The sequence below is a fragment of the Python bivittatus genome, unplaced genomic scaffold (genome assembly GCF_059951505.1).
Source record: "Python bivittatus isolate LINGU-HERP-01145 unplaced genomic scaffold, Pbiv_v1 ctg000340_np1212, whole genome shotgun sequence".
In the NCBI taxonomy this organism is placed as follows: Eukaryota; Metazoa; Chordata; class Lepidosauria; order Squamata; family Pythonidae; genus Python; species Python bivittatus.
Window position 1 is genome coordinate 19196571 of NW_028277056.1, and position 27264 is coordinate 19223834.

The following is a 27264-nucleotide window of genomic DNA, read 5'->3' on the forward strand; positions in this document are numbered from 1 at the left end:
TCTCAAGTCCAGAACTGTGACAGAAGTTTAGAACAAGCACATTCCTTTCAAAATGACAGCCTTTTGCATCATAGCATAAGATAAGTAGTGGGTATTCTATGAACTTTTTCCCTTATTTTTAAATTAATGATTTTTAATGGCATACTTTTTTCTTAGAAACAAAAACGACTGATGCCAACTAAGACTTCTGAAGAAGCTAGAAAAATCTATGCCCTTTGTATTCAAGATCTAAAGAAGATGGGTTTTGAATTAAGAAAAGACTTTCCATACCAAGCAGAATATTTGGCATCAGAAAAATTGCAAGAGGTTGGCATAATTTTTAACTCTTTTATTTAATGTCTTTACTAAATGATGAAGACTTCAAAGATTTCCAAGGCTCAGATTTCTACAGTACTGGTCTTTCATGTAAAGCAAAATCTAAATACTAGTTTTTCTCATAGCAATTGCTTCTTTTTTTAGTTGCCAGAATTAGCTTAGGTCACCTTAACCACTAAATGTCTTCCTAGTTGAGTGCAGACAAGAAATGTAAGAGAAACAAGCCAAGGAGATAATACCATTTAGTAATTTGTTTAATTCAAAGAGGATATCCAACAGGGTTGCTGTTTGGAATTGAATCTAGAGCATTTCACAGCCCTCCTGTATGCAATGGTATCTTGTCATTCCAGAAGCAGTTCTGTAGTCCTTTATGCAGACTCCTAGGCATGGAGAGGTCTTCAGTACAGAAATAAGCAGCATATACCCACTGGCACAATATGCTTATGGATTGCACCTTACTAATAGCTGCAATTAAAAATAGATATATATTTTTAAAAAACTAGATGGCTTTTATTCAGCTCTGTTTCAGGAATTTTAAACACATTTTAAAAATGCATTTGAGGGTAAAAGTAGAGATAGATTCTGTTCATAATTTTTAATATTTTGAATGTATTGTGCAATCCTGAATGCAGTTAATCTGTGTAGTTAATTACTGAACTGGCTTTATTTTAAACTGTTCTTTATTGCGGACTGTCTTTTAGCATCTTGGTTGTAATTCTTTATTTACAGGTGCTTATAGCAGACACCGTTAATTCCAGCGTTTTATCTAAAGAAGTTGGTAGGCTTGTGGAACTTATCTGGACTGAAGCCGTCGGACACCTGAATGATCTGTTAGATAAACCCATAACAAGGATCAGCTTCAATGATGTATGACAACTTTGCTTGAAAGTATTAGTTCTTTTAGAGCATGTGAACAGAAATTAAATGTTAGGCAAACGTATTTTTTTATCCCTAGGTTGTGACAGTGTTCTGCACAGTTGGGATTAAGATGTCATGAAACATGTATATCACATAATTGCATAAATTCTGATGTCACTATAACCTTGTTGAAGCACACATTGTATGGGAATTACTAAGCTATGTGACTGTGGAATGTGTGCAGATACTGCACCCAAACAATCCTGTCTTATTTTACTTTAACCTAATTATTTATTTTGTTGCGCTTATACCCACCTTTGATTGGGAGCTCAAGGCAAGGTACATGGGGATTCCTTCTCCCTCTTTTTATTCCCACAGCTCAGAGAGAGTGACTGCCTGAAAGTTATTCATTGAGCTTTATGGTCAAATGGGGACTTGGACCCAGGTCTTTCCAGTCCAATAATCGCTCCACTCCTCTTGGTGGAGATTGATCATTAAAGGTTCTATCAGCTTTCCACAGCCTATCTGCTCTCAGCTTCTAGAATTCGAAGCAATGATTGTGCTGCTACCAAATTCTAGAGGCTGAAGTCCATGGATCTGGCTGGTGCCTAAGCTGGGCTACATTGTTTGCCCCACCATTATATAATGTAGCTACATGGACTTACTTCACCCACTATATTGCAGCAAACATATTTGAAAAGCACATTCATTAGTTTGAAAGTTGGAGATTACATCCCACTATATTCTGTTGGCTAATGCAATAAGAATTGTATTTTAGCATCTTAAAGATCAGATTAGGATGTGACTATCCATTAATAGTAACCAAAATATTATTTTTCTCTCATAGCATACTATTAGATGTACAGTAGTTTGCACACCTGGTGAGAGGTTTTGTGGAGGGAAGCTCTCTGCCATGCACTGAAATTCAGAAGATGGCAGGAGATTTCATCAGTTTGTTCTTCCTATACCTTTTAATGTTTCTTTCTCTTTAAAGAAAGCCTTTTAATATATTTCCTTAAAAGGTGAGCAGAGCTGAAGGCATCCTTCGTCAGGCAAAGGAGGCCCTGGATGAAACAAAGTCTCCAACAGAGCTGTCCACAATCATATCAGAGTTCTACAAAATCATACCCCACAAAAACATTTTGGATTATGATGTTAGCAAAAAGTTGTTATCTAATAAGCGGGATCTCTGTCAGGTAACAGATTTTGTTCAACTTTTCAGTGCCTCCTATATATAAGCAGAATCATTAACATAATAGATTTCATAGCAGTTAAATAAACTGCAAATATGGCCTCATGCTTGAAGGATACTCCAAAATTGCTATGTTTTAGTCAAAATCATAGGAAAAAAAATCACTTGAGATATTGAGGTCATGAGCTGAATTACAACTCTCAAAGTTATTTGATTAGTTGATTTTTATATTGCTCTCTCTGTGAGGCATGGCCAGTGGCTAGGAATTGTGGGAGTTGCAGTACAATTAATTTATCTGGAATATATATCAGGTTGGGGAAGGTCAGTTTGGCCCTTAAGGAGACATTCCTTTGTGCCTTACTGTTGTTGAAATTGCAGGTGGTGAGTAGCTGGTGAGTATAGGCTTTCAACTTAGAATACTTGGTTGAACCTCAGCAGGTGCCACTACTTAGCTAATCTCTTTTTAAAGTTGATTTTAATCTGTGATTGAAAGGAATAGAAACAAAAGCCAAAAACAAAATTATATAAAATTACAAAGAATAGGATGCAAAAACAGGACTAAAGCAAGAAACACACAAAAAGATCTATGTATGATGGAATTCAAGCCATAAATAAGTTAAAATTTGATTGCATGGGGTCATATTAATCAGATTTTTCAAGATATCAATTAAAAAATTAATATGTGCCAAATATAAACATGTCCACAGTTCAGGGTTTTCAGTCAGATCCCGTAGGACTTTTTACGTTGCAATGAAATAATCATAGCTGCTGTCCACATCAGGGATGTCCTGGGGAGGTTAAAAAATGTCAAAATGGTGGCTTTTACAATGTGATTGAAGCCCACCCCTTTTTATACAACACTCAAAAAGGGGGCAAGCTTTTATTGTATAGTTGTAGCTATCTTGACTTCTTTGACACATGCACGCACACACACACATGTCCCTGGTTCATGTTTATATATTACATAAGTCAGTATCTTTTCCATATATTACACTTCCAACATATACAAGTTGAAACCCAGCCCTTATTACACATTCCGTGGGACATCCAATAGAGACAAGAAGATTCTTTAGGTGAATTAATCATACCTTTTAAATGTGGGCTATTAATTTAACATTCTTTAAGACTCTAGTCCCTTGATTTGTTAGAATAAACCTATTTATTTCATTACTTCAGATTATATCATAGAATTATAAAACCATAATTGAAAGGGTCCTTTACAGGTACTGTTCTGAAGACTTCAAGCAGCTGAGCTGCATTACTTCACACTTTTCAGTCTTCTTAGGGGCAAAAAGTGGAATAAATATTTTAATTAATTGATAAGTAACCTTTGCTTTGTCATAGAAATGTAACAACTCTGGATTCCATCTTACTTTTACAGCTGATTAGAGATATGCTGAATATTTATGAAATAAACATGTCAGTTCCTAACTCATCATCCCTTTCTAAGTATCGGGCTTTGAGATGCAGGATTGATGCTTTAAATGTGGAAAGTGAAGAGTTTCACAATGTCAAACAGTTGCTGGACCAAAACACCAGGTGACTTTTCATTCTGATGTGATTTCACGATTTGTACTGCCCAGGTTCCATTTTTTTTTCTTTATGATACTTTAATACTGTCAAGTAATACTGAAATATTTTTCTGAGCCCATAAGCAAAATTTGAAATCTTCAGAATATGTAATAGTTATTCTCAAACCATAGCTGCCATAGAGGGCATGGCTAGAAGAACAATAGTTCTGCCACTAGTGCTGTGGGATGGCCTTGCTGTCCCCAGAGGCCACATTTCCAACATTCTTGGGAATAAAGATTGTGCTTGAGGTTGGCTATGCCAAGAGAGTATAAAGGCACATTAAGGGTTTCTCAGATAATCTGAAAATGTGTTAAGTCAAAAGAATCTAATTAAGTAAGGCTGAATCTCAGGTCTGGTGGGCACCAAGAAATATGCCAGTTACCTAAAAAGTCCTTACTGTACAGTAACTGCTCCTACTCTGCAGAGTCCCATATTGAATTATCATGTTCTATTGGTCTTTAGTCATCCCTCCTGGTAATAATCCTTTTCCTTTTATTCCTTTAATAACTCTACCCCATGTAAATGCACTGTCTTACTGTATAATTTTTATGACTGAGAAGCCATGAAGTAGCTTTCTCTTACCTGGACTCTGCTTGTAGCATAAGCCTAAATCTTGCACCACCACGTATTATCTACATGTTCTTCCTTATACCAGAAGATGATGATGATGATGATGATGATGATGATGATGATGATGATGATGATAGCCTGAACCATAAATAAATCCAAACAAAAACAACCACACGCACTTGGTGACTGTGAAATAGGGAAGCTGGTCAAGCAACTGGTGGAGTGAAAACAGTTTTTCCCCTAGCTGTATCCAAAAAATCTTGCTCAGTCCTGTCAGAAAGCTGCATGCAACCTAAGGTTTTAGGGTTTGGCTCCCAGAAATGTCCAAAAGTTGTTACTAAATAGAAATTGTTATTGTGAGAGAAGAAGGAAGATGACAATCCAATTAATTTAAATTTACTGTTTATCCTGGCCCCAGTCACTATTTTTTGGAACGTGGCCCTTGGCCAGACACTCAAGGGCCATGTATAGTCCTTGCTGTAGAAAAGGTTATGATCCTGTCATGGCTATTTATTTGTGGGAATCTATTTTCTTTAAGCTCTGCAAGAGGCAAAATCTTCAATGGCGTTTGGGATTCTGTAATTGGAATTACAGGCCTGGCCTATACATTTTTACATGAAAATTAATGCAATATTTGTTTTCATTTTGATTTTTTTTGCAGTGAAAATCCAATACAGGTTTTGCAGATATATAAAGTCAGCAGAATAACCGAAAGAATGGTCTTTGAGGGAAATCTTGGCAACATTCAGTCTTTATTCCATGCATCATCTGCTTGCAACTTTGTGGGAATCCTCTCACGGTAACAGCTTGAATTATATTCTGTCTCTTTGTGGGTTTGCTTTGTTTTGTTTTACTTTAAATGCAACATAGTATAAGGCAATAGGGCAAAATGACAGCATTGTGAAAAGTTCACAGCCCTCAGCCTTCTATGCCTGACAGGCTCAGACATACCTAGTACGTATCTTCTCTCAGGCAGCCCCTTCTGCATATAAACAGAACTCTTTGAACCTTTGATCTTATGGGCCATGATGGAAAGGAGGAGAACATTCCCAACCAGCTTCTGGTTAAATTGGGATTTCCTGGAAAGAGGAATGTCTAGGTAACAATTGAAACAGAGGGAGCATCTGTTTCCAGGGTTGCCTGGTCTCTATTGGAATAAGAACCAATGTTTTAGCTAAGAATCTCGTTTATAATTTTTAAATTCCTTTTCTCTTGATGACAGTGGTCTCTAATTTCCCTGTATGATTTAAAGAAAAAATTTTATTTTCAGGGAATTTATACTAATTTCAGATCCCTTTCTAGTCTCTTTACAGACAATTTTTTTTTAATTTGGACAGATCAGTGAGCTCTTATGCACTGCTGAAATCCTTGTATCTATTTTTATATGTTCTATTGGATCCTTTTCCTGTTCCATTTATTTGCAGTTGCTCCATCCCCAAATCAGAAGGACACTGTAATTTATGTTTTTTAATAGTGATTATCTACATTCTATATTTAAGGCTAAAAGAAGCTTTAAAATGTTATCTGTCTTGTTAATACAATTTAATTTTGTCTAAAGCTTGCCCGATTGGTTTATCTCCCGTGGGGTGGAATAGCTGATAGCTCTAGTCATGTCCCTTGACTCTATACAGCTAAGAGGTAGCTACAGATTTTTGTTTTCACTTTTACCTAATTGCCAGAAAGGTAGCAGGATGGGGGAGTCCTGTCTCTCTGGAATTAGAGGAGTTGATGCCAGGTGGAGCACTCTCTGGAAAATGGCTGGTGACAATGAGAATTACAAAGCTGTTTTTCCAAGGGTCAAGTATGATCAGGGCGTGAAGTACTTTTAGGAGAGGAGGCTTGAGACCTCCACCTAAAACAATGGATCTCCTACAATCCCCCTATTCTGGCTCAAGCTACATTCCTTTATAAAATTTACTTAAACATGTGATGACTTGATCCATTGACTCCAATGGAGATTTAAAAAAAAAAACAACTCCCTACACAAGGGAGGAGAATTTAGCAAGAAATGTTTAAACCTTCTCTTCTGAATATGTTAACTTTCTCTCAAATAAATGCATTTTCTCTCAAATAAAAAATGGAAAGGCAGTTGCATGTTATGCATTTAACATATGTAGTTTTGTCCTCAGAGATTATTTTCAGTCGTGATGCAGGTAAGTGGGAAGGAGAATGAGAAAATTGCTAGAGCCCATATGCGCTGTTGACTCCTTTTCCCCTTAGTTACTCTGTCACAAAACAGCAACTGTTCACAATAAATTTGCTGATATTGAGAAACTGAGTCCTGCATCTCAATATGTTTTACCATGCTAATCTTTTATTTTTTTAGAGGACTCCTTCTGCCAAAGATGGTGGTCGAAGACTATGGCTTAGAAAGAACAGATATTGGGTACTTGGGCAGTGGCATTTATTTCAGCAATTCTATAAGGTAACATTTGAGGTCTTTTTTTCATAAGAGCAGTACTATATATGTCATTTTTGTAATATTTGGACTAAAATGCAATGAGTTTGCGTATTTTTTTACATTTCCTACTTTAGGGGGACAGGGTGGTGTAATGAACAGAGAATTGGCATTAGACTAGAGCAGACTTGACAAATCTGATGCCTTCAAGATGTGTTGGAACCACAGTTCTCAGCATTCCAAACAAGATGGCAAACAAGATAAATTCTAGGAGTTGTAATCCCAATGTATCTAGAAACAGAGACAGAGAATGGGTTCAGATCAGCCTTTAGAGAACTTTGACCAATTGCCAGTTCTCAAAGCCAGTGTGATTCTAGGTAGAAGCCCATACCTTCCTGCTGAGGTCATCCTTACACTTTGCCTCAGCTTCACATTTGACTTAAGGCTAGTGGGGAGCAGGTAATCAATGGACATAAAATGTCCATTGGAGAGAATAATTCCTTTAAAGATGATTTAAGATGTGTGTGAAACAATGGTGTGTATTTGTAGATAGATCTAACAAATATTAATCAGGAAAACTTTTCTCTTTCCCCCAGTCCCTATACATTCCCCAAAACTACATGAGGTCCTGGTAATTAAAACATTGCATATCCCTGCTTTACAAATGGTTACATAAAACATGACAGTCCAAACAGAACCAGCAAGGCTCAGACTGATGTGGTTAAGACAGGAAGGCCAGTTGACAAGCTAATTTGCCTTTTACTGTAACTAAAATAGTTTAATCTAAAATATGGCTATGAAAAAAGTATTTGGAATAAACAGATATTTCTCTCTTTTTAACAGAACAAGCATTAAGTACTCCCAGCCATGTGAAACAGATGGAACTCGACTGTTGGTAATTTGTGATGTAGCACTTGGAACTTGTTGGGAGACTGAGTCTCACAACTGCTATTCAACTGAAGCACCACTAGGTTATGACAGTGTGCATGGAGTCAGTAGGACAACAAATGAATCATCTGTTTTTGAGGTATTTGGTCCAGTTGGTTGTAAATAATCTAGATTGGAAGAAGGAGAAAGGGCAAACTGTTTAATCAAGCTAATGGTAGAAATGTTAAAAATGAGTGTAGAGCCAGTAACAGTTAGAGGTGTTAGCTTAGCTTAACTATCACTTTGTGAGTTTTCAGTAGTTTTAGACATGCCTCAGCCTATCTGCAATGTTGTTGTTGTTCAGTCATTAAGTCATGTCCGACTCTTCGTGACCCCATGAACCATATCACGCCAGGCCTTCCTGTCCTTCACTGCCTCCCTGAGTTTGCTCAGTTTCATGCTCATTGCTTCAGTGATGCTATCTAACCATCTCATCCTCTGCCGTCCTCTTCTCCTTTTGCCTTCAATCTTTCCCAGCATCAGGGTCTTTTCCAAAGAGTCCTCTCTTCACATTAGGTGACCAAAGTATCTGAGCTTGAGCTTCATTATCGATCCTTCCAATGAGCAATCAGGGTTGATTTCCTTTAAGATTGACTGGTTTGACCTCCTAGCATTCCAGGGGACTCTTAAGAGTCTTCTCCAGCACCACAGTTCAAAGGCATCAATTCTTCGGCGTTCAGCCTTCTTTATGGTCCAGCTCTCACAGCCATTCATTACTACTGGAAAAACCATAGCTCTGAGTATGCGGATCTTTGTCGGCAAGGTGACGTCTCTACTTTTTAATATGCTATCTAGATTTGCCATAGCTTTCCTCCCAAGGAGCAAGCATCTTTTAATTTCATGGCTGCAGTCTCCGTCTGCGGTGATCTTGGAGCCCAAATAAATGAAGTCTGTTACTGCTTCCATTTCTACCCCTTCTATTTGCTAGGAATTGATGGGTCCAGATGCCATGATCTTAGTTTTTTTAATGTTGAGTTTCAAGCCAGCTTTCGCACTCTCCTCTTTCACCCTCATCAAGAGGCTCTTTAGTTCTTCTTCACTTTCTACCATTAGGGTGGTATCATCTGCATATCTGAGGTTGTTGATGTTTCTCCCTGCAATCTTAATTCCGGCTTGTGATTCGTCCAGCCTGGCATTTCTCATGATGTACTCTGCATATAGGTTAAATAAGCAGGGTGACAGTATACAGCCTTGTCGTACTCCTTTCCCTATTTTGAACCAATCGGTTGTTCCATGACCGGTTCTAACTGTTGTTTCTTGGCCCGCATACAGATTTCTCAGGAGACAGGTAAGATGGTCTGGTACCCCCATCTCTTTAAGAATTTGCCACAGTTTGTTGTGATCCACACAATCGAAGGCTTTTACATAGTCAATGAAGCAGAAGTAGATATTTTTCTGGAACTCTCGTGCTTTCTCCATGATCCAGCGAATGTTGGCAATTTGATCTCTAGTTCCTCTGCCTCTTCGAAATCCAGCTTGTACATCCAGTAGTTCTCGGTTCATGTATCTGCAATATATAACTGATTATTTCAGCCTAACTTGCAGGTTGACTCTTATATTAACACTGGATCCAGACTGAATCTGTCTCTGCCTCCAAGGCCCCATTCCCTCTCTTTTATATATATATATATAATTTTTATTGAAAGTTTTAACAGCAATAAGAAGAACTAATACAAACTAAAACAGAACAAAAAATAAAGAAAGAGAAAGGAGAACAAAAAGAAAAAGCTAAAAGTGCAGAAAGAAAAAAGGTAGAAGAAACATAGAAAAAAGAAAAAGATACAAAGAAAGATATAAACAAATGGCTTCCAATCTTCTTTACAGCAGTTATAAATTATACAATTATAAATTAACCTCTGTCTCTAACACGTGCTATTTCTAACCAGACCCCTATGAGAGAATAAGCCTTGGGGAAGGGATGGGCCTTGTTGAAGGTCCTGTGTGGCCAGTGGACTTTCAATTAACTGCTTGTTTGGAAGCAGTTCACCAAAGTCCTATTCATAAGAAAAGCAACGGTTTGCTAAGTTGGTGTAATATTTCAATATTCTGAACTTTTCCCTAACTAACTTGACTTTTTTGCAGTTGTGAATAAGCCTTTAGGATCAGCTCATGTATCTATCTTTTTGCTCTAGTGAGGTTCTTAAAATATATGTTCTGTTTCCTTTCCTCCAATAAGGATGACGAATTTGTAGTGTACAGAACCAGTCAGATGAAGATCAAATATGTGGTTCAATTTTCTTGTGTTAATGACAAAGTAAAAGAATTCCAGCCAATAATTCAGACTGAATTAGAAGACCAGATGCTTTCTCTTGAGCATCATGACCAGCCTAAAGGTGAGACATAATATTTGAAATTACAAACAGCAACAATGAGTCTGTTTCCTTGGTATTTTCTGAAACTGATTTTTTTATTTATGAGACTTTTGATAAAAATACATCTACACTAGCTTGGTACTCTAGAAATATGCCAGATATGACCTTTGAATGATAAATATCCATTTTAACTCTTGTCCCCCTCACAAATAAAATCATGAGTATATTCTCTGAGCCCATCTCTAAAACCTGTAGAAGAAACCTTATTTCTTCTACATTTTTTAAAATAGGGAAAGTAGTTACGTAGAATTAATTGGAATATAGGAAGCCTCTAAATTTGCTTTTCTCTGAATATGTTTTTTTTTTCCTATTTACAGAGGGAGTTTTCCCACTAGAGCAGCAGTGAGCTGTCTGTAGGCTATTTGTGGCTTCCAATCTCCATGTTGCTACCCTCAGAGCACCCCAAGATTCACACCCCACAGTCCAGAAAGCACCCACATTTAGCATCACACACACATTTAAACAATGAAGTCCTTGGGAGAAAGGAGGGCAAAGGGAATTGGGAGGTGGGGTACTAGGGGAGGAGAAAGTACAGTTGTAGGAGGCTGCTGTCAAGGTAAGAAAAACTAAGAGATGAAATGTCCAGGAACGGCAGGGAGCAGGGTGTGTAAAGGGACCACTAATCTTAGACTCTGATTACAGTTTGGGCTTACCTTTGACTTCTCTCATTTAGATTATTCAATACCAAGCCGTGATCTATTGAATGATATTTCTGCTGGTCTCATGGACAGAGCTGGAAATCCAATTCCTCTTAAAGATATTCGAATCAAAGGAAGAATAATAGACTTTGTAGCAGAGGTAAAATTCTTTTTGTTTTTTGTTTTTCCTAGGAATGCTGACTATTTTGTTGAATAAGTGTAAGCATATCCCTTTTTTAATAATATTTTTTATTAAAGTTTTAAAATACAGAGATAAAAAACTAAAACTAAGAGAAATATAAAAAGAAAAAAAGAAAGAATAAAAAGTGCAAAGGGAAAAGAAGAAAAAAAGGGGGAGGAGGAAAAAGAAAAATATATAAAGAAAAAAGAATATATAAAGAAACATATGCTGATGTGTGTGTATATATGTGTGTGTGTATGTGTGTATGTTTTTTTCTTTTTCCTCCTCCCTTTTTTTTCCTTTTCCCTTTTCCCTTTTCATTCTTTCTTTTTGCTTTTTATATTTTTCTTAGTTTGTATTAGTTTTTTATCTTTGCATTTTTAAACTTTAATAAAAATATTATTAAAAAACAACTGTAAACACATCCCTGATTAATGGTATTTTTAATTTATCAAAAATGTATTTTTAATTCTTCAAAAATTGTATTTTTAATTCTTCAAGCATCCTTTACTACCATGTTTTTAATTTAGTGTAAAATCAGAACTGTTATCTTTTGAGCCAAGAGCAGGAATGGAGAAGAAAATTCAGGGAATTAGCCTTCGTATAATATCCAGCCATATTCTGAGATATACATTTCTACCACAACTAGTTGACTTACTATTTTTCTGTATTCTCTTTCTTTGGACTGTGTTCAGTCATGTTGAAAATGTTAATCTTAGGATGGAAGCACCACCCATAAAAATCTTTCTGGTGAAAACAACTGTGTTTGTCCAAACTAATGCATAAAATATATTGCATTATATTTCAGGTTGTGGTGTTTCAGACCTATGAAAATGAAACAAGGGATCCCATTGAGGCCAAATATGTCTTTCCTTTGGATGACACAGCTGCTGTATGTGGATTTGAAGCGTTCATTAAAGGAAAGCATATAATAGGAGAGGTAAGCTGATGCAGTGGCAGAAAGAAGGATGATTCTAGGCCAATATTTCCCAACTTGGATTTGTTGGATACAACCCCCTTTGCTCCCAGCCTGTTGGGGAAGGCTTTTCTAGGCTGTCAAGAGAACTGTGATAACATCCTCCAAGCCAGCAATCTGTTTTTTCCATGGTGAAAGCATGCAATTGACCGGTTTTGTTGATGCTTGATTCTCTTCAGCAGTCTTTCATATATAGTCTCCTATATTGGTCTCCCTATTGCTAGAGATGCAGCAGATAAATTGCCATAGAGAGTATTGGCTTGGGTGGTCCTTTGACCATCCTCGTGGTCCAGGTAATGGTCCAACTCCACCAGGCCCTGATATTAGTTGAAAGAGCAATGAGAGGAAAAGATCTCCTAGGATGTATTGATTTTTGATAGCTTGAACTGTACTCCTGCAAAGAACAGCCCAGTATTTTAAGAGGAAATACAGCAGTGGTGAAACAAGATAATTTTGGACCCTAGATATAGTAATGGCAGAGCTTCCAGCTTTATAATAAGTGATATTTCTTATATGAGAATAAGTACCACTGTATTTTAAAAGAGAATAATAATTTTTTAAAATAAAAGTAATTCAGTGGGCATCTGAGCAAGTGGGCAAGAGCATCTGCGTCCTGACTATAAAGTGTTTAAAAGAATAAGAAAGATGCTGCTACATGAGTTGTGGGACTCGACTTTATTCTGAGTTGTGGGGCTCTAGACTTTATTCTGAGGTTGTCTCCTTCTTCTACCTAGGAGTTAAGCAGCACATCATTTCTGATAGAATTACCTAAATTAGATTTAAAAGAGTTTATTGTGTCTTTGTTTCCAATAAATTAGAATGAAATCATCCTCTAAACAGCAACTTATTATGACATGCAAGTAACCACTTAATAAGCTGATCTACGTTATCCCACTAACTTCCCTTATCTTGCTTCCCCAGACTTATTGCTGAGTGTGGCATGGTGATGTATGTTACTTTATTTTTACTTTCTTTCCAACCAGGATAAGTATTGTATATTATATTCAGTGTTATTTATTTATTTTTATATATTTATACGCCTATAGTTGCTTTGTGTGAGATGGGCAGCTATCTTTTATTTATATATGTGATATATAAATAAAATTTAAAAATATAAATAGATATTATATTCAATGTTAATAGGTTAAAGAAAAGGAAAAGGCACATCAAGAATACAGAGAGGCCATCAGTCGAGGTGATGGAGCTTATCTGATGGATCAGGATGCACCTGTAGGTGATATATAGTGATTTATTGTACAATTTATGACAACAACACACATTGGACTCTACTCATTTTCTGAAACTACACTAGTCTTCAAACTGAAAATAGTAATATGCATACATACATTTTCTAGATATATGTCTAATCCCCTGGTGCCCCTGAACCAAATTCTGCTTATTGAGACAAAGAGATTGGAGGAAGAGGCATCATAGGACAACTGTATACATTCTGCCTCCACCCAGTAAACAGTTATCTAGACAGCTTTTATCTCTTCTGTATCCTAGTTGGGTAAGAAAAACTCTTCCTCCTGCCTTTTTGCTTATGCCAAAGGATAAGCAGAATGAGATCCAATGCAGCACTGGCTTTTGGAATGGGTAGAAACTTTGTCCTGTTTCCAGCTTAGCAGATCAGGAGAAACCTTCCTCAGGCTCTCTACAGTTTCCTTGAATAAGAAACTCTGCATACTACTGGGAAGTCTACTTGCTCAACGTCCATTCCTAGAAGAATAAGCTTGCATGCTCAGAATAAGCTTTGCGATATCCGAATTTAAGAAGCATTTGGCACTGCCACAGGCACTTTATTTCGAAACCCAGTTTTTTACACATCACATAGGAAAACATCTTCACAGAGGTCAATTCCTTTATGCTTTGTTCTCTGTGGTTCTTAACTAGCCCAAAATGCACTACAATGTATCTGGTCATTGTCTGCCATGTGGTTAATGTGCCTTTGCCATATGTTGATTGTCTGTTCTCTAAGAATGTATTGATGATGTAAACATTGAGTATGTGTAGAGTTCTCTGTGTAAGGACATCTATTCAATGACATTGAATATGTTGGAAGCAAATGTGGATTGCCATCAGAATTACAACATACATGTTCAATTATATGGACATCTTCATACATTTCATATTTATAGCACTAGAGCCAACATTCAAATGGTAGATGAGGACTATAATAGAGTAGGTTTCTCAAGAAGGGCTAGAAGCCACAGCCCTGATTCTCTACATGAGTTTGAACATCTACATAGGCCTCAAATAAGATATATCATAAGTCATTCCTGGTAATCTTTTTTTTTAGGTTAAAACTGTATATACTGTTGTTTGTAAAACCATAATTTTATAAACAATTTAAATATTACTTCATAGGACATTTTTACTGTTTCTGTTGGAAACTTGCCGCCTTCAACAAAGGTGCTCATCAAGATCTCCTACATCACAGAGCTCAGTTATGAGAAAGGAAACCTTTGCTTTCACTTGCCAGCTGCTGTGGCTCCTTGGCAACAAGACAAAGCACTAAATGAAAACACGCAGGTCAGTGTGCTTTTACTAAGAAATTGCTTATTAATAATATTACCAACAGCTTCAGGTTTAATGAGACACCACAGGAACTCCTGTATTCTTCTTTGAAGACAGCTGAAGGAAACATGGCTGACTGCTATAAAGTATCAAGAGTATATGGTCAGAGCTATACTGGGCTTAGCAAAATAGTTTGCATTTATAACTGCAAATTATCTTTATAACAGTTCGCTTTGTTATGGACTTAATGTGCTTAACAGGTAGAATGTGGTTTTGAAGAGTCCTAAATTAATGTTCACTTTATTAAGCATTGGTTGAATAAAACCCTTCTGGTAATTCTCTTGTACTGAAAAATCCAAAGCGATCAATAAAAGAAGGAATAAGTTTTACTAATGTTGCCTTGCCAAGATGAGTGTTATCTTCCAGAGTATTACGTCTCATCACTTAATGTTTTATCTTTGCTTTTGACTAGGACTCGGTAAGGAAAATTTGCATTAGACAAACAGAAACAAAAAGGTAAGTTGGTAAACTGCCACACTTTTCCTATTTACAGATTAAAACTCAGGTAAAATAATCTCTGCTGGATCCAACTATTTCAGTATCTTGTTCCATACCAGCAGCTGTCTAAATAATTTTGGGAAAACCTTCTAGTTATACATAAAGATAGTATGTTCTAGTTTATTGGCACTTAGTAATATTGCCTGTAAGGATCACGAATAGCTGTCAGTAATATAGATGCTCCCCTGCATGATTCCTGCACAATTGTAAGTCTTATGAACAGAGTTGTAAACCTCTTGGACTGGTGCTGTGATGATTATTATATAACAACATACCCAAAATAACCTAATAATATTTGGGGCAAACAAAATACAGTGTACGCTGCCTTGTACAAATTCTAGCTGCACCTTGGTCTCAAACTCCTAGTGTTCCCAGAAAATTCTCCAGTTTAAGAGACATTGTGGAGACAAGGAAGTTAATCATGTCTTCATTAGTTCAAGCAAGAAGCATTCACAGTTATGAAAAATGTCCTCTGTGTAAGAAAGTGATTTATTCCTTATATGATTTATAGGCCTGAGAAGGCTTTGATGGACAGACAGACAGACAGATATTTTTTTCTTGAGGAAAAAAATCCAAATGACACCCTACTGCTGAAAGTATAATAATAAATATCAAATAGTTGACTTTCAATGCTACCCAAAATCTGTTTCTCTGAATGGAATATCTTAAATCTGCTTAATTATTTACCTGAGCATGTGAACTGTAACTTCCCTAAAGTCCTTTACCATCCATGCAACTTCCTTGGTGTGCTATGGAAGTGGTTTGCTATTGTAATGTTTCTACTTTCTAGTCTAATAGCCCATAGCTTCCCTCAAAAGCTTAAAGAACACATGATGTGGCTTGCTCACCTTTATATCTGGGTCCAGTAATGGATTCTTTAAAAAAAACAAAACCCTGATATCTGCCTACTTATCTAAGTTTGTATTATATCTCAGCCGAGTCCTAACCTGTATGTGGCTTCTCTTTATCTTATGACAGAGAGTTCAGTTTAGAAATGTCCATTGAAATGCCCTTCAAAATTAATAACATTAGTAGTTGGACACATCAGCTTAAAATAAAGGTAAGCAAAGCGCTTAATGCAACATTAAAATATCAATAGCTTGAAAAACGATGAAGGTTTCTAAATCAGGCTTTGCACAATTTCATCAAAATAAACTCTTGCGTGGGACCCCTGCACAGTATTTTAGAGCAGGCAATCTTGCCAGAATAATTTATTTTATTTCCAAGGTTAGACTGTGACTGTTGTTGCTAAATTATTATCACCTTTTCAGAAGAGAAAGGTATCAACAGGCTTGTGGGGCACTCTAGAGTAGAGGTTTTCAAACTTCTTCAGGCTGTAGAACCTGTTATTCAGAAACTTCCCAGAACTTTTGATCAAGATGCAGAGCTCTAGTGATAGAAAATTGGCTGTGTTAGAGTGAACTTATTTTTTTTCTTGCCCTTAGTTTCTCATGGAACCCCATCAAATTCATCAACAAAACACAATTTGAAAAACCCTGCTCTAGAGTTTGTAGAATTTTTAAAAAATTGAAATGAAAATCTAAAGGGAAATAATCCCCTTTTGGTCAGCAGGTGGGTGGAGAAGTACGAAGAGAGAATGGAGGACAAGATTTCAGGGTAGTAAAATCCTATTTTGCAAGATTTTATTCCCCCACCCTTTTAGTAGTGCTTGTAGCTGAACAGATATGTCTGAAAAAGATCAGGCTGAAATAATTCAAGTTTTCTTACAGCATTTTTTTTTCCTTGCATATTCCCGTCATTTAGAAAACAGACTGCAAAGCAGTGGTTTGTACTACTGAAGGCAGTTTCTTGGACACTAGTGGCTTTGCAATGGAAATCCTGATTGGTGATGTATATTTGCCCAGAATGTGGGTAGAAAAACATCCAGATGAAGATAGTGAGGTGATTTTTTTATTTTTTTAATTTAAATACTGTGATACATAATATCTACTTTTAGGACCAAACTAGACATGATATTAAGTAATCAAAATGGCCAAACCTCCTTTTAATTTCCAAGCTGGAGTGAACCAGGATTTAAAGCCAGGGATTGAGATCTGCTCATCATCAGCAGTTAACCAGGTCTCTTGGACTGCAATCAAATCATGGTTAGACAGAAAATCAGAACACTCATGTAGTTTGTTTTTCCATCCAGCAAGATTCCACAATAATATGTGAATTGCTGAATGTTTAACAACACCTGTAAGGGGTGGGGTAGAAACACTAGGTGAGGGAGGGTCATGGTGAGACATATTCAGTCATTTCTCAACAGATGAAGGATCAGGGGAGTCAGATGTGTTCATGTCTGATTTTTATGGAATATGGTGAGGGGAATCCGCAGAATGTGGAGACAACCCATCATGTGGAGGAGATCTAGTATCCACTAGGCGTTGGTCAGCATCTGTCTGTGGTCTTGGGAAGACTGCCTCCTCAGTTATTTGCATAGACTGGTGCTCTCCAGGGAAGACCCCATTCATCTCATAAAGGCTAGAGCAGTTGTTATTTGGGTATCGATTTTCCTCCAGATCTATATCCACCAGCTGATAGTAATTAGGGTCAGTAGTTGGAGACACAAAATCAATGAGGGGTTCTGCAATAGCAATGGAGTCCAGTAAGGTTTTCTTAAGATTTTCTAGTTTAAAAATAGTGTTATCTTGTTCCTTCCTGGGCAGGGAGCCAAAGGCACAGGTAAGGTCTGCTTCAGCTGGATTGGTCATACTGTCTGGTTGAGGAGAAAATTGACTCCCACTGCCTTGCTTTTTCAAGGTCTTGTGAGGGGGGGAAGGCTTGTTAGCTTCTGTTGCAGTTGGTGTTGGAATAGCGTCTGGAAACAGCAAAACCACATAAAGGATTAACTATTATCTCGCGGAACACTCTGGAAGGAAAAATTTGAAAAGTTGCTAAATATGGTCTCATCTTGAATATCATGGATGGAATGATAGGCTGTTTGAACAATAGCAAAATCCGTTTTCCATTTTGCACTATAGGAAGCCATTCAATAGCATCTAAGTCAATCGATCTATGGCGACAGTGCAAGAGTTGTCCTAATGAGGTTTTGATTGTACTCCTAGTGTCCCAATGTCCTGATATTAAGTATGTCTTTGCATTTTAAAAATGTGTCTGTGTGTGTGTGTTTGAAAGGAGTGTGTGTGAGAGAATGATAATTAGTGGGGTCAAAGAGGAATAAGTCCTTTCTTTGCCTGCTGTGTCCCTGAAGAAAATCTGTCCTTTAAAGCTAGTGTCAGTACTGGGATATAGTACTGGTTTTTACTGATTAAAAAGATCTATAAGTTCAGCTTGGATACAATGCCATCTCCAAGAAATTCTAGGAACCTGCAAGAATTCCTAGGTAACTAGTATACCACAGAAAGTGGAAAAGCATCCACTAATACCATTAAGGTGCCAGCCCTCCTTGTACTGTCTATTTAGGCTACTTAGTGCTTCCTTAATTCAGAAAAATGTTCAGAATGTTGGAATTGATGACATTCAAACACAGAATCCTGACAGGTCACTTGTCTGTCTCTGAACCACAGCAAATACCAGGTTTTGTGACCTGTGGTGTGTCTTCTGTCTTGGCTGACATCTGCCTCTCATTTAAGATGACCTGCTCTTGGTTGATTTTTTCCCATTTCCTTTCTTTTAGGCCTGCATGCTTGTATTTCAACCAGAGTTTGAAGACCCATTTGATCTTTTAAGCCTCCATGGTGAAGCTGTTATCTGCCTAGATTGCTCCAATTCCATGGCAGGTTCAGCAATCCAGCAAGCCAAGGAGATTGCATTACACGCTCTAAACTCATGTCATTTGACAAGAAAAATAAGTGTTATCAAATTTGGGACAAGTAAGGCTTTTTTGTGGAACCATGTCATCTTTATTATGTTTCTCTTTAGTATATTCTTTAGAGGTCTGTCCAGTTTCCATGCATAAGATTTTTTGAGTCTTCATTTGATCTTCCTGCAGTTACTGAGGACTAAGCTTCATGTTATCAATGGAACTTACTTCTGAGTTCACATGTATAGGATTGTGCTCTGAATTTTGCAGCTGTAATTATTATAACTGATTTCTAATAAAGATATATCTTTTATGTATTAATAAAATTTTATTTTTGCCCCTCTATAGATTTTGTAGAGTTTTTTCCCAATCTTGATGGTTCTCCAATGGATCCCACAGCTTTGAAAGAGTTTATCACAGTAAGTGTACTATTAGAGACAGGATACCTTTGAATACCAGTTGTCTAAAACAGTATCCTTAGCCTGAAAACTTCTTGATAGAATTATCGTTCCATAAAATTACAATCCTAAAATTCCAAGACAGTATGGGATTTTTGATTTGACCATTGGGAGAGGATGGCCTTAATTTAGCTTTTATTTTTAATTTTTAGTCAGCTACAGCTACAATGGGAGACTCACACTTATGGAAGGCATTGCACTATCTGAGTTTGCTGTACCCTGCTGAAAGCAAGCGCAACGTTATTCTTATATCTGATGGACATATTCAGAATGAAGGCTTGACCCTGCAGACTGTGAAGAAAAATGCAACGCACACTAGAATATTCACATGTGCAGTGGGGTAAGTGCGCATTCAGTGAAAACTTACATCCAGATAGAATTGCAAAACATAGTTTTGGCAAACTATAGAGCAATGTATCTCAACCTCAGCAACTTTAACTTCCAGAATTCCCCAGCCAGCCCCAATTCCCAGAATTCTGGGAATTGAAGTTCACACATCTTAAAGTTGCTGAGGTTGAGAAACACTGCTATAGGGCAACAATAGGGATCTAACAGGTAGGCAAAAACACCCTTTTACCATAAAACAAATTGGTGAGTTTAGACCTGTGAGGTAGTCCAGACAAGAAGCACAACCAGGAGTACTAGCTCTATCTTTATTGTAAGGTTACATTAACAGAATCTTGCAAGACTGAAAGTATTTCTCCCCTCCTCTCCTTTTACTCTCCAGAAAACAAGGGAGGATCCCTTCTGAAACATTTCCCACATCACCTCTCCTTCTGAGGGGCCGAGAAGCCTTTTACATGCCAGTTGTTAGTCTGTGGCTTGCCCTCCTGTCTCCCAAGGTCATTCCCACATACCATTACAGGTTACTCCTTGTCACCTCTTCTGGCCTTCCCCTCCCCACTCCTTGGATGCTCAACTTACACTAGTAAATTAGATGTGTGGACTAATGTAACTATGCAGAGCATATGTTGTACATAACATTAATTTTTCCTTGATCAGGTTGACTCTCTATTGCAGATTTTTATAAATTGTAAATCTTTACAAATCATCTTAGTCCTACAGCAAATCGTCACATGCTGAGGTCTTTAGCGCAATATGGAGCTGGAGCTTTTGAATATTTTGATGTGAAATCAAAATATAACTGGGAGAGAAAGGCAAGTATATTTTAGTATTATTTTTTATAGGCACAGAAATCAGCTGGAGAAGAGGTTTTATTACTTAATATATTTATTAGTTACTTTCCAGGGTGCTTCCATACCACAGTGTTCCCCTTCCCTAGCCCCTCACAAACCAATCTGAAGGCAACCTACTATCCTTTTTGGAAGGTAACCTACTATCCTTTTATTGTCTGCTGTTCTTGAAAGGCAGAGAACAGGCAAACATCATAAGCCAAGTGTTCTTCTTCTTCCAGCCAGTCAGCAATGCCCCATCTAGAATATTATAGCTCTGGGAAGCAACAAAGAATATACTGTATCATCCCTCTCCGTGCAAAAAGGGAATAAAATAAATTGCAACCCTAATTCTACATTTCTACATTGTTATGTGTATTTGTATGGTTGTTTGAAAAGAAAATTACTATTTCTTATTAAAAAAAGCAACTGCAAGCATTAAGACATTATTCCTCCATTGCAGTTTAGCCCAGCCTCTCTCACGTAGTTGTTGTGGGTATAAGGTGAGAGGAGACCCCATGTGCACTATCTGAAGCTACCAGAAAAAAGGGTGCAGATGAATAAAAACCTCTTGCTAGCAATGATGGAGAAAGGATGGCATTTTTTGCTACTAGGGTTTTTTCCCAATACAGGTAGTAGTCACCTAATGACCACAGTTGGGACTGGAAAATCCATCACTAAGTGACATGGTCACTAAGTGAGACCTCAGTGACTGTGACTTTTCTGTTGAGTCTGTTTGTCAGAAGCTGGCTGTGAAGCGCACAAATGGCAATCATGTGACTGTGGAACACCGCAACAGTGGTAAATGACCACAGTTGCGAAGCAACCAAATCTCTATCATGTGACCACAGGGACATTGTAACGGTTGTAAGTGCAAGGACCAGTCATAAAGTTACTTTTTCAACACTGTTGTCATTTTGAACGGTCACTAAACAGGCAGTCGTTAAGCAAGGATTACCTGTAGCTGTAATCGTGTTGTATTTGCTGCAGTGGGACGAGAGGAGGAGTTACCCTCTAAACAATGCTTGCAGACAGGCATCAGGAGCAAGATGCTGTGTGTGGTGGGGGGGCGGGTAGGAAAAGAAAAAAAATGTTAATATGTTAAGAAAGCAAGGAAGCAAGATAGGAACAAAACAAATAGAGCTGTTACTTTGATGGGGGGCTTCCCCCTTTAAAGATCTTTCAACACAAATGGTAAATCTACTCAAGCTCAGGAACTCACAGGTTAGCTGAGGCAAGGAAGCCCCATTTCCAGCTTGTGGTGCTTTGCCACTGAATACCAAGAGATCACTGTTTTTCAGTTTTTGTTGCATCACAGATGAATTGGGTAGATAGCTGCTAAGCATAGATGAGATGGTCTGAGAACACAGAACTATAGAGTTGGATTCAAACTGGTACAGGATCCTTGTATGAAATGCCCTATTGTTAGTGGCTTACTATGTGTGTGTGTGTATAAATATAAATATAAATTAAGTTCTTACAAATGTGTTAATCATATTTGATATTAGCAGTACGAAAGAGCAGTATGCCTGAGCATTAGTAGTAACTGATCTGTTAGATTTGGAAAAAATAATTTTAGTCCTTTGCATTTATTACAATTCAGTTTCCCAAGTTCAAGACTTTTGTCTAATCCACTTAAAAAAAGATGGATGTGGTTAAACCACTTGATGAAATACCCTATAAAATAGCATTTCTTCACACTTGTTCTATTCTGTTGTGTTTTTATTACTCTATGTAAAATAATTTAACAAAAGGAACAAATACTAATTTTTTGTTTCCATGTCTGTGCAGATGGAAAGCCAGGCAACTAGAATGTTTTCTCCACGGTGCAGTTCTATTTCCATTGAATGGCAGAATTATGATATAGAAAAACCTGAACTTACATATGCTCCTGCTCAGATACAGTCTCTATTTAACCACGAGCGTCTTCTAGTCTATGGATTTATCCTCAATTGCACACAGGTAATAAGCTGTCCAAAGAAGCTTCTTCTCTCCTCAGTTTCAAAACTCATATACTGCCAGCATCTCTTTCATATGAATGAATAATTCATATGATAAATTTAAATCCATATGGACTTTTCAAGAAAAAGAACCAATCAGATAGTAAGTATATCCTGCTGACTCTCTCTCTCTTGGATCTTTGATAGTAACTATATGGGAATTTAAAGGGTTGATCAATACTCAAGTAGACATGCCCTTTGGGATGCTGTACGTGGTTTCTCCAGAGATAGCCAGGGTGGGGAGGTCTTCCAGAATAACTCATAACTCATAGAATGGAAATAGAAAGCCATTCTGCATTTAATTTTTGTGTTTCCTTCCATCTGTGTGATAGTTTGTCTCTGCTTGCCCCACCAGAAATGGCATGTTGGCATCCTGCAGACCTCATCTGTTATTGTCACCTTGTGAGGTCTAGGAGTCATGCCATCTCTGTTGCCACACTTGCCCTATGGAATGATGTCCCCCTAGAGATTCAGATGACCCCAAACTGTTGGCTTTTCAAACAGCATTAAAAACCTGGATGTTCCTATAGGCATTTGGGCTGGGAGGTTAAGCAAGCCCCACTGGTTTGGTTTGGTTTAGTTTAGTTTAGTTTAGTTTAGTTTAGTTTAGTTTAGTTTAGTTTAGTTTAGTTTAGTTTAGTTATGGTTCCGTGATAGTAGTAGAAATATTTTTTTCATCCCCAGGCATGTCATATATTATGGTATTTGTATGTTGTTTTATACATTCGTTATTGCTTTCTTTTGGTTTTAATTTTTGTACGCTGCCTAGAATCACCTTGATGAGATGGGAGGTTTTTCTAAGAAAGGGTTTTCTAAGAAAAGCAATAGAAACAGAGATAGGAAAACAGGAAAGTTACAAAGGTTATACATATAACACTTTCTGGACCTCCACTCCCATAGAATGATGAGTTGGAAGGGGCCATAAGGATCATCTAGTCCAATCTTCTGCAATATGGAAGAAAACCAATTTAAACCATCCTCAAGAGGTAGCTGTCCACTATTGTACAGATCTTACCATCAGGAAGTTTTACTTTATATTTAAAAAACATCTAGGTAGCTGCAACTTATACCTGTTATTTCTGGTCCTAGTTTCTGTGGCAACAGAAAATTGTTCCTGATCATCTCCTCTATGGCACCCTTTTATACACCCCTCATTCTTCTTTTCTTTAGACCCAACATCCTAAGTTCCTTCAGCCTGTCCTCATAGGACATATCCTCAAATTTATATATTGCATTTGTAGCCTTCCTCTGAACCTGTTCTAACCTGTCAATATCTTTCTTAAAATATGCCAGTACTCCAGCTGTGGTCTCAACAATGCAGAGCGGAGGAGAATAAGGAATTCACACTTCTTAAAATTTTGTGAACAAATTAGGTTGATTGCATAGTAAACCATATAATTGCAGTTAAAACATTTCTCAGAAATCTTTTGGATCTCTGCAATTTCCAACTTTGCCCAAAAACAAAGATGAGGCTGGCATAGTTCCTATTCCAAATCAAGAAGCCCATCTTTATCTAAAGATATGCCATTGAGGATATGGACAAGGCCAATAGATTTCCACTGTTAAGTGGAGTGGATGTTAAGCATCGAGGGGACATACTTGGGTTTGATTCATATTTTGAACCATCTATTTATGGCATCCTCAGTAATCCATGGTTAAGTAAACCAGGACTTACTATATTTCATACTGGATTTTGTGCTTTATACTCCCTGAACCAATGGATAAAAGTTATCATGGCACAATGGGGATAAACTGGAATAAGAATAAGCTATGCCTCTCAGCTGGCAACCTGATGTATGTAACAGTGATGAGGCTGAAGCCATTGAAGAAGTGGTTAGGTGACATAAATCTGAGTGTATGACATTTGAAGAAAATTGCAATGGCATAACATACTATGAACAGGTGATTTCCAGGTATTCAGTAAGAAAGAATTATTATAATATTTGTTGGGTTCTTAGTGCTGTCTCAGCTTGGTTGAAGCAATGGAAAACTGGGAAATATCTTTCCTAGTGGAATGCTCAACGTGAATAAACTCTTCCACTTGCCACCATAACCATGTAATTCATACTCATGCCAGTCCATGGTTTGAGCTTCAGAATGTATCAGGTTTAACATAGCTTTGAACTTCCACATTTCAGCTGCTTTCATTTTTTGTTCTCTAGTTTACTCTACAAGGATATAGACAGCAGTATATATAATGTGGTTTTTAAAACCAGACATTAGATCAAGTCATAGTTAATACAAAGCATGGTGTGAAATTCCATACTAACCATGTTTCATATTCTAGCTTGCCTGACAATGTCAAACCTTGGTAAATTAAGCAGCCATTCTATTGCACTAGAATTACGTTTTTTAAAAAAAAATTGTTGGTGTATTGTCTTAATTAAGTCAACAACAAATGTCCCATTCTACTGGCAGATTCGTCTGTATTAGCATCCCCATGTCTGTAATCTTGAAGAGATATCTAAAAATAATTTTAATAAATGTTGCATGGAGCTCATACTGCAAATAGAAGCAATTGACTTTACATGAAAGCTGAAGTAGTAGATAAGCATGCTATTGCACCATTCTTAACTTTTTTAACAATTAAATTCAGAAGAATATTCTGTTTTTTTCTCTTTCAGGCCATTTTAAATGCACTAGTAGATAGGCAGGAATTGCGTGCGCTGGTATCTACAACTGAACTGCAGAAGACCACGGGAACTGTGAGTTAGGCATTGATTGCTCAAACTATAAACCTGCTTCATGTTCTTGACATAATCAATATTTGAAAGTGGACCACTTAGGAGCCTACCTTCTTTTTATGGATACTTGTCTAGTTAAGAATGCAGTCATAAAACCACATTCAAAAGGGTAAACCCCACTGGACATAGTGGGACATCCTTGCAAGGCAGCATGCATAAGGTACTTTATGCATCACAATGAACACCAACTCATTGTGAATGTTGCTCTACCTATTGAAGAATTCTCCATCTCCTGTCTTACAGCACAAGCAGGAAAAAGCAGATGTGGGATGAACTTAGAGCCAAAGATGATAGTAAAAGATTGGGTTAAGAGGAATAAGTCAGCTGAAGCTGTAAATTATAAACAGAGTTTGGTCATCTGGAAATATAAACAAAGAAGATTGGCTGAGATCAGATATGGCTCCAGCACTGGGCTGCTCTCAGTTGAATGATTTTTGTTCCAACAGCTAGATTATTTCCATCCAACAGCATTATTTAGAAGTAGGGACTTTTTCCTCGGTAATCCTTTTATTCTTAAGGAAATTCTAGTTCCAAGCCAGATATTGAGTCTGGCTGCTATGACCCCAGGTGCTTACAGGAGCCTTTGTGTGGAGAGGGTGAATCTACTTTCCAACTCTGCAAGCCTACTGAAGAGCTCTTCAGTAGACTTGGGAAGTTTAAAGAGTAAGAAAGATGACCTTGATGGAGATATGCTGGTCATCTTCCTTACTGTCTACAGGAAGGAAGGTACACTAAACCTGTGCTCCCCTGAGAGTGCGTCTAGCCATGATCTAGCCATCTTTCGGCGAAGGACAATTTCAGGCTGTCTCACAGATGGATTGAGGATGAGATGAAGGCAATGTCATGGTTAGATGCAACTGGAGAAATAGCTACATAGGATCTATGAAGACCATTATGCCTGTCATTCTCCCCCTGTCTTTGACCCTAACTGGGGATAAAAGCTTTGGAAACTGTATGTGGCCAAGAAATGAGGAAGGCAGTGACAGAACCAATTGTGTCACAGCTGTTGCCAGTCCAGAGGCAGACTATGTTTTGAATACAGAGACATTTCTCGGCACAAATGAAGCCTTGGTCTGCCCTTCCTTAAAGCAGCTGCATCTTTTGTTAGTAGAATCATGTTTATTTTAAGGAGTTGCAAACAGGGGTTACATTTGTGTCTCTGAGCATTCTGAAGTGCTTTTTGTCTTAGAATCCAAAGCCCTGCCTAATTTTAGGAAACTGTGACCTGGCATTGCAAAGCTTCTCCTCCATTTCCCATCCTAACCCATTAAATTGTTGAATGGTTGTAGTTATTTAATAAAATCTATCTTCCTGAAATGTTGGGTCCTTAGGCCAACCAGTGTATAATGTCAAAAGACAGATTTTTAATATTAGAAGTAGAGATGTCCATTCATGATCAGCTGAGGTGAGTTTCTTTTTTTCTCTGATGATATAGGGAGAATAATTCTTTTCCAATACACTGTTTACACTCAGAGGGAAGCTGCTCAATACACTTTTGATCAGGCCAAACTATTGAATAATTGTTTTAATATTACTGATCAGGATGTCTTCTCTTGTCCCTGGTACAGATGCTCCACAAACTTGCAGCAAGAGCCTTTATCAGAGATTATGAACAAGGAATGCTTGATGAGAATGAAACAGAACATGAGGTATGTAGCCAAGAAAATAAAAAACGTGTAACCCTGTATTTATTAACCATTTTAGTTATGACTGCTGTCTACAAAATTGCATGATACAGATTGCATCCAGTTTCTGTTTATCTAACCTTCTCAGAGACATTTGGTTGCTCATTGAAAAAAACTGGATGCTGGACTAGACAAGCTTTGGGTTTTTCTTATGTTCTTAGGGTAGTTTCAGATTAAATAATTGCTATAGGATTATGATTCTCTTATTGAATTAAGTTAAATGATTGTTGTTCTCCTGCAAGCTTGGGGTTTTTCATGTTTTTATTTTTATTTATGTTTGTTTCCTGAATTGTCATATGATTTTAATTGTTATTATGTTTGTAAGCTGCCCAGAGTCACATATTGTGAGATGGGTGGCTATATAA

The 27264-nt window shown here is 37.4% G+C and overlaps 1 protein-coding gene across 8 annotated transcripts in view; it reads left to right on the forward strand.

Annotated features, from left to right (window-relative positions):
• The window catches only part of PARP4 (poly(ADP-ribose) polymerase family member 4), a 60536-nt gene that overhangs the window by 12901 nt on the left and 20371 nt on the right, over nucleotides 1–27264 (forward strand). For all 8 annotated transcript variants that reach the window (XM_088140660.1, XM_088140658.1, XM_088140659.1 and 5 more), the window contains exons 8-29: nucleotides 157–306; nucleotides 1045–1182; nucleotides 2196–2369; nucleotides 3747–3904; nucleotides 5169–5306; nucleotides 6834–6932; nucleotides 7749–7932; nucleotides 10009–10165; nucleotides 10878–11002; nucleotides 11832–11963; nucleotides 13143–13229; nucleotides 14367–14531; nucleotides 14989–15032; nucleotides 16053–16134; nucleotides 16839–16976; nucleotides 18715–18910; nucleotides 19189–19259; nucleotides 19451–19638; nucleotides 20356–20455; nucleotides 22262–22432; nucleotides 25095–25175; nucleotides 26783–26863. In XM_088140660.1, coding sequence (XP_087996786.1) covers nucleotides 157–306; nucleotides 1045–1182; nucleotides 2196–2369; nucleotides 3747–3904; nucleotides 5169–5306; nucleotides 6834–6932; nucleotides 7749–7932; nucleotides 10009–10165; nucleotides 10878–11002; nucleotides 11832–11963; nucleotides 13143–13229; nucleotides 14367–14531; nucleotides 14989–15032; nucleotides 16053–16134; nucleotides 16839–16976; nucleotides 18715–18910; nucleotides 19189–19259; nucleotides 19451–19638; nucleotides 20356–20455; nucleotides 22262–22432; nucleotides 25095–25175; nucleotides 26783–26863 — 2859 coding nt within the window. The remainder of the gene's footprint in view (nucleotides 1–156; nucleotides 307–1044; nucleotides 1183–2195; nucleotides 2370–3746; nucleotides 3905–5168; nucleotides 5307–6833; nucleotides 6933–7748; nucleotides 7933–10008; nucleotides 10166–10877; nucleotides 11003–11831; nucleotides 11964–13142; nucleotides 13230–14366; nucleotides 14532–14988; nucleotides 15033–16052; nucleotides 16135–16838; nucleotides 16977–18714; nucleotides 18911–19188; nucleotides 19260–19450; nucleotides 19639–20355; nucleotides 20456–22261; nucleotides 22433–25094; nucleotides 25176–26782; nucleotides 26864–27264) is intronic.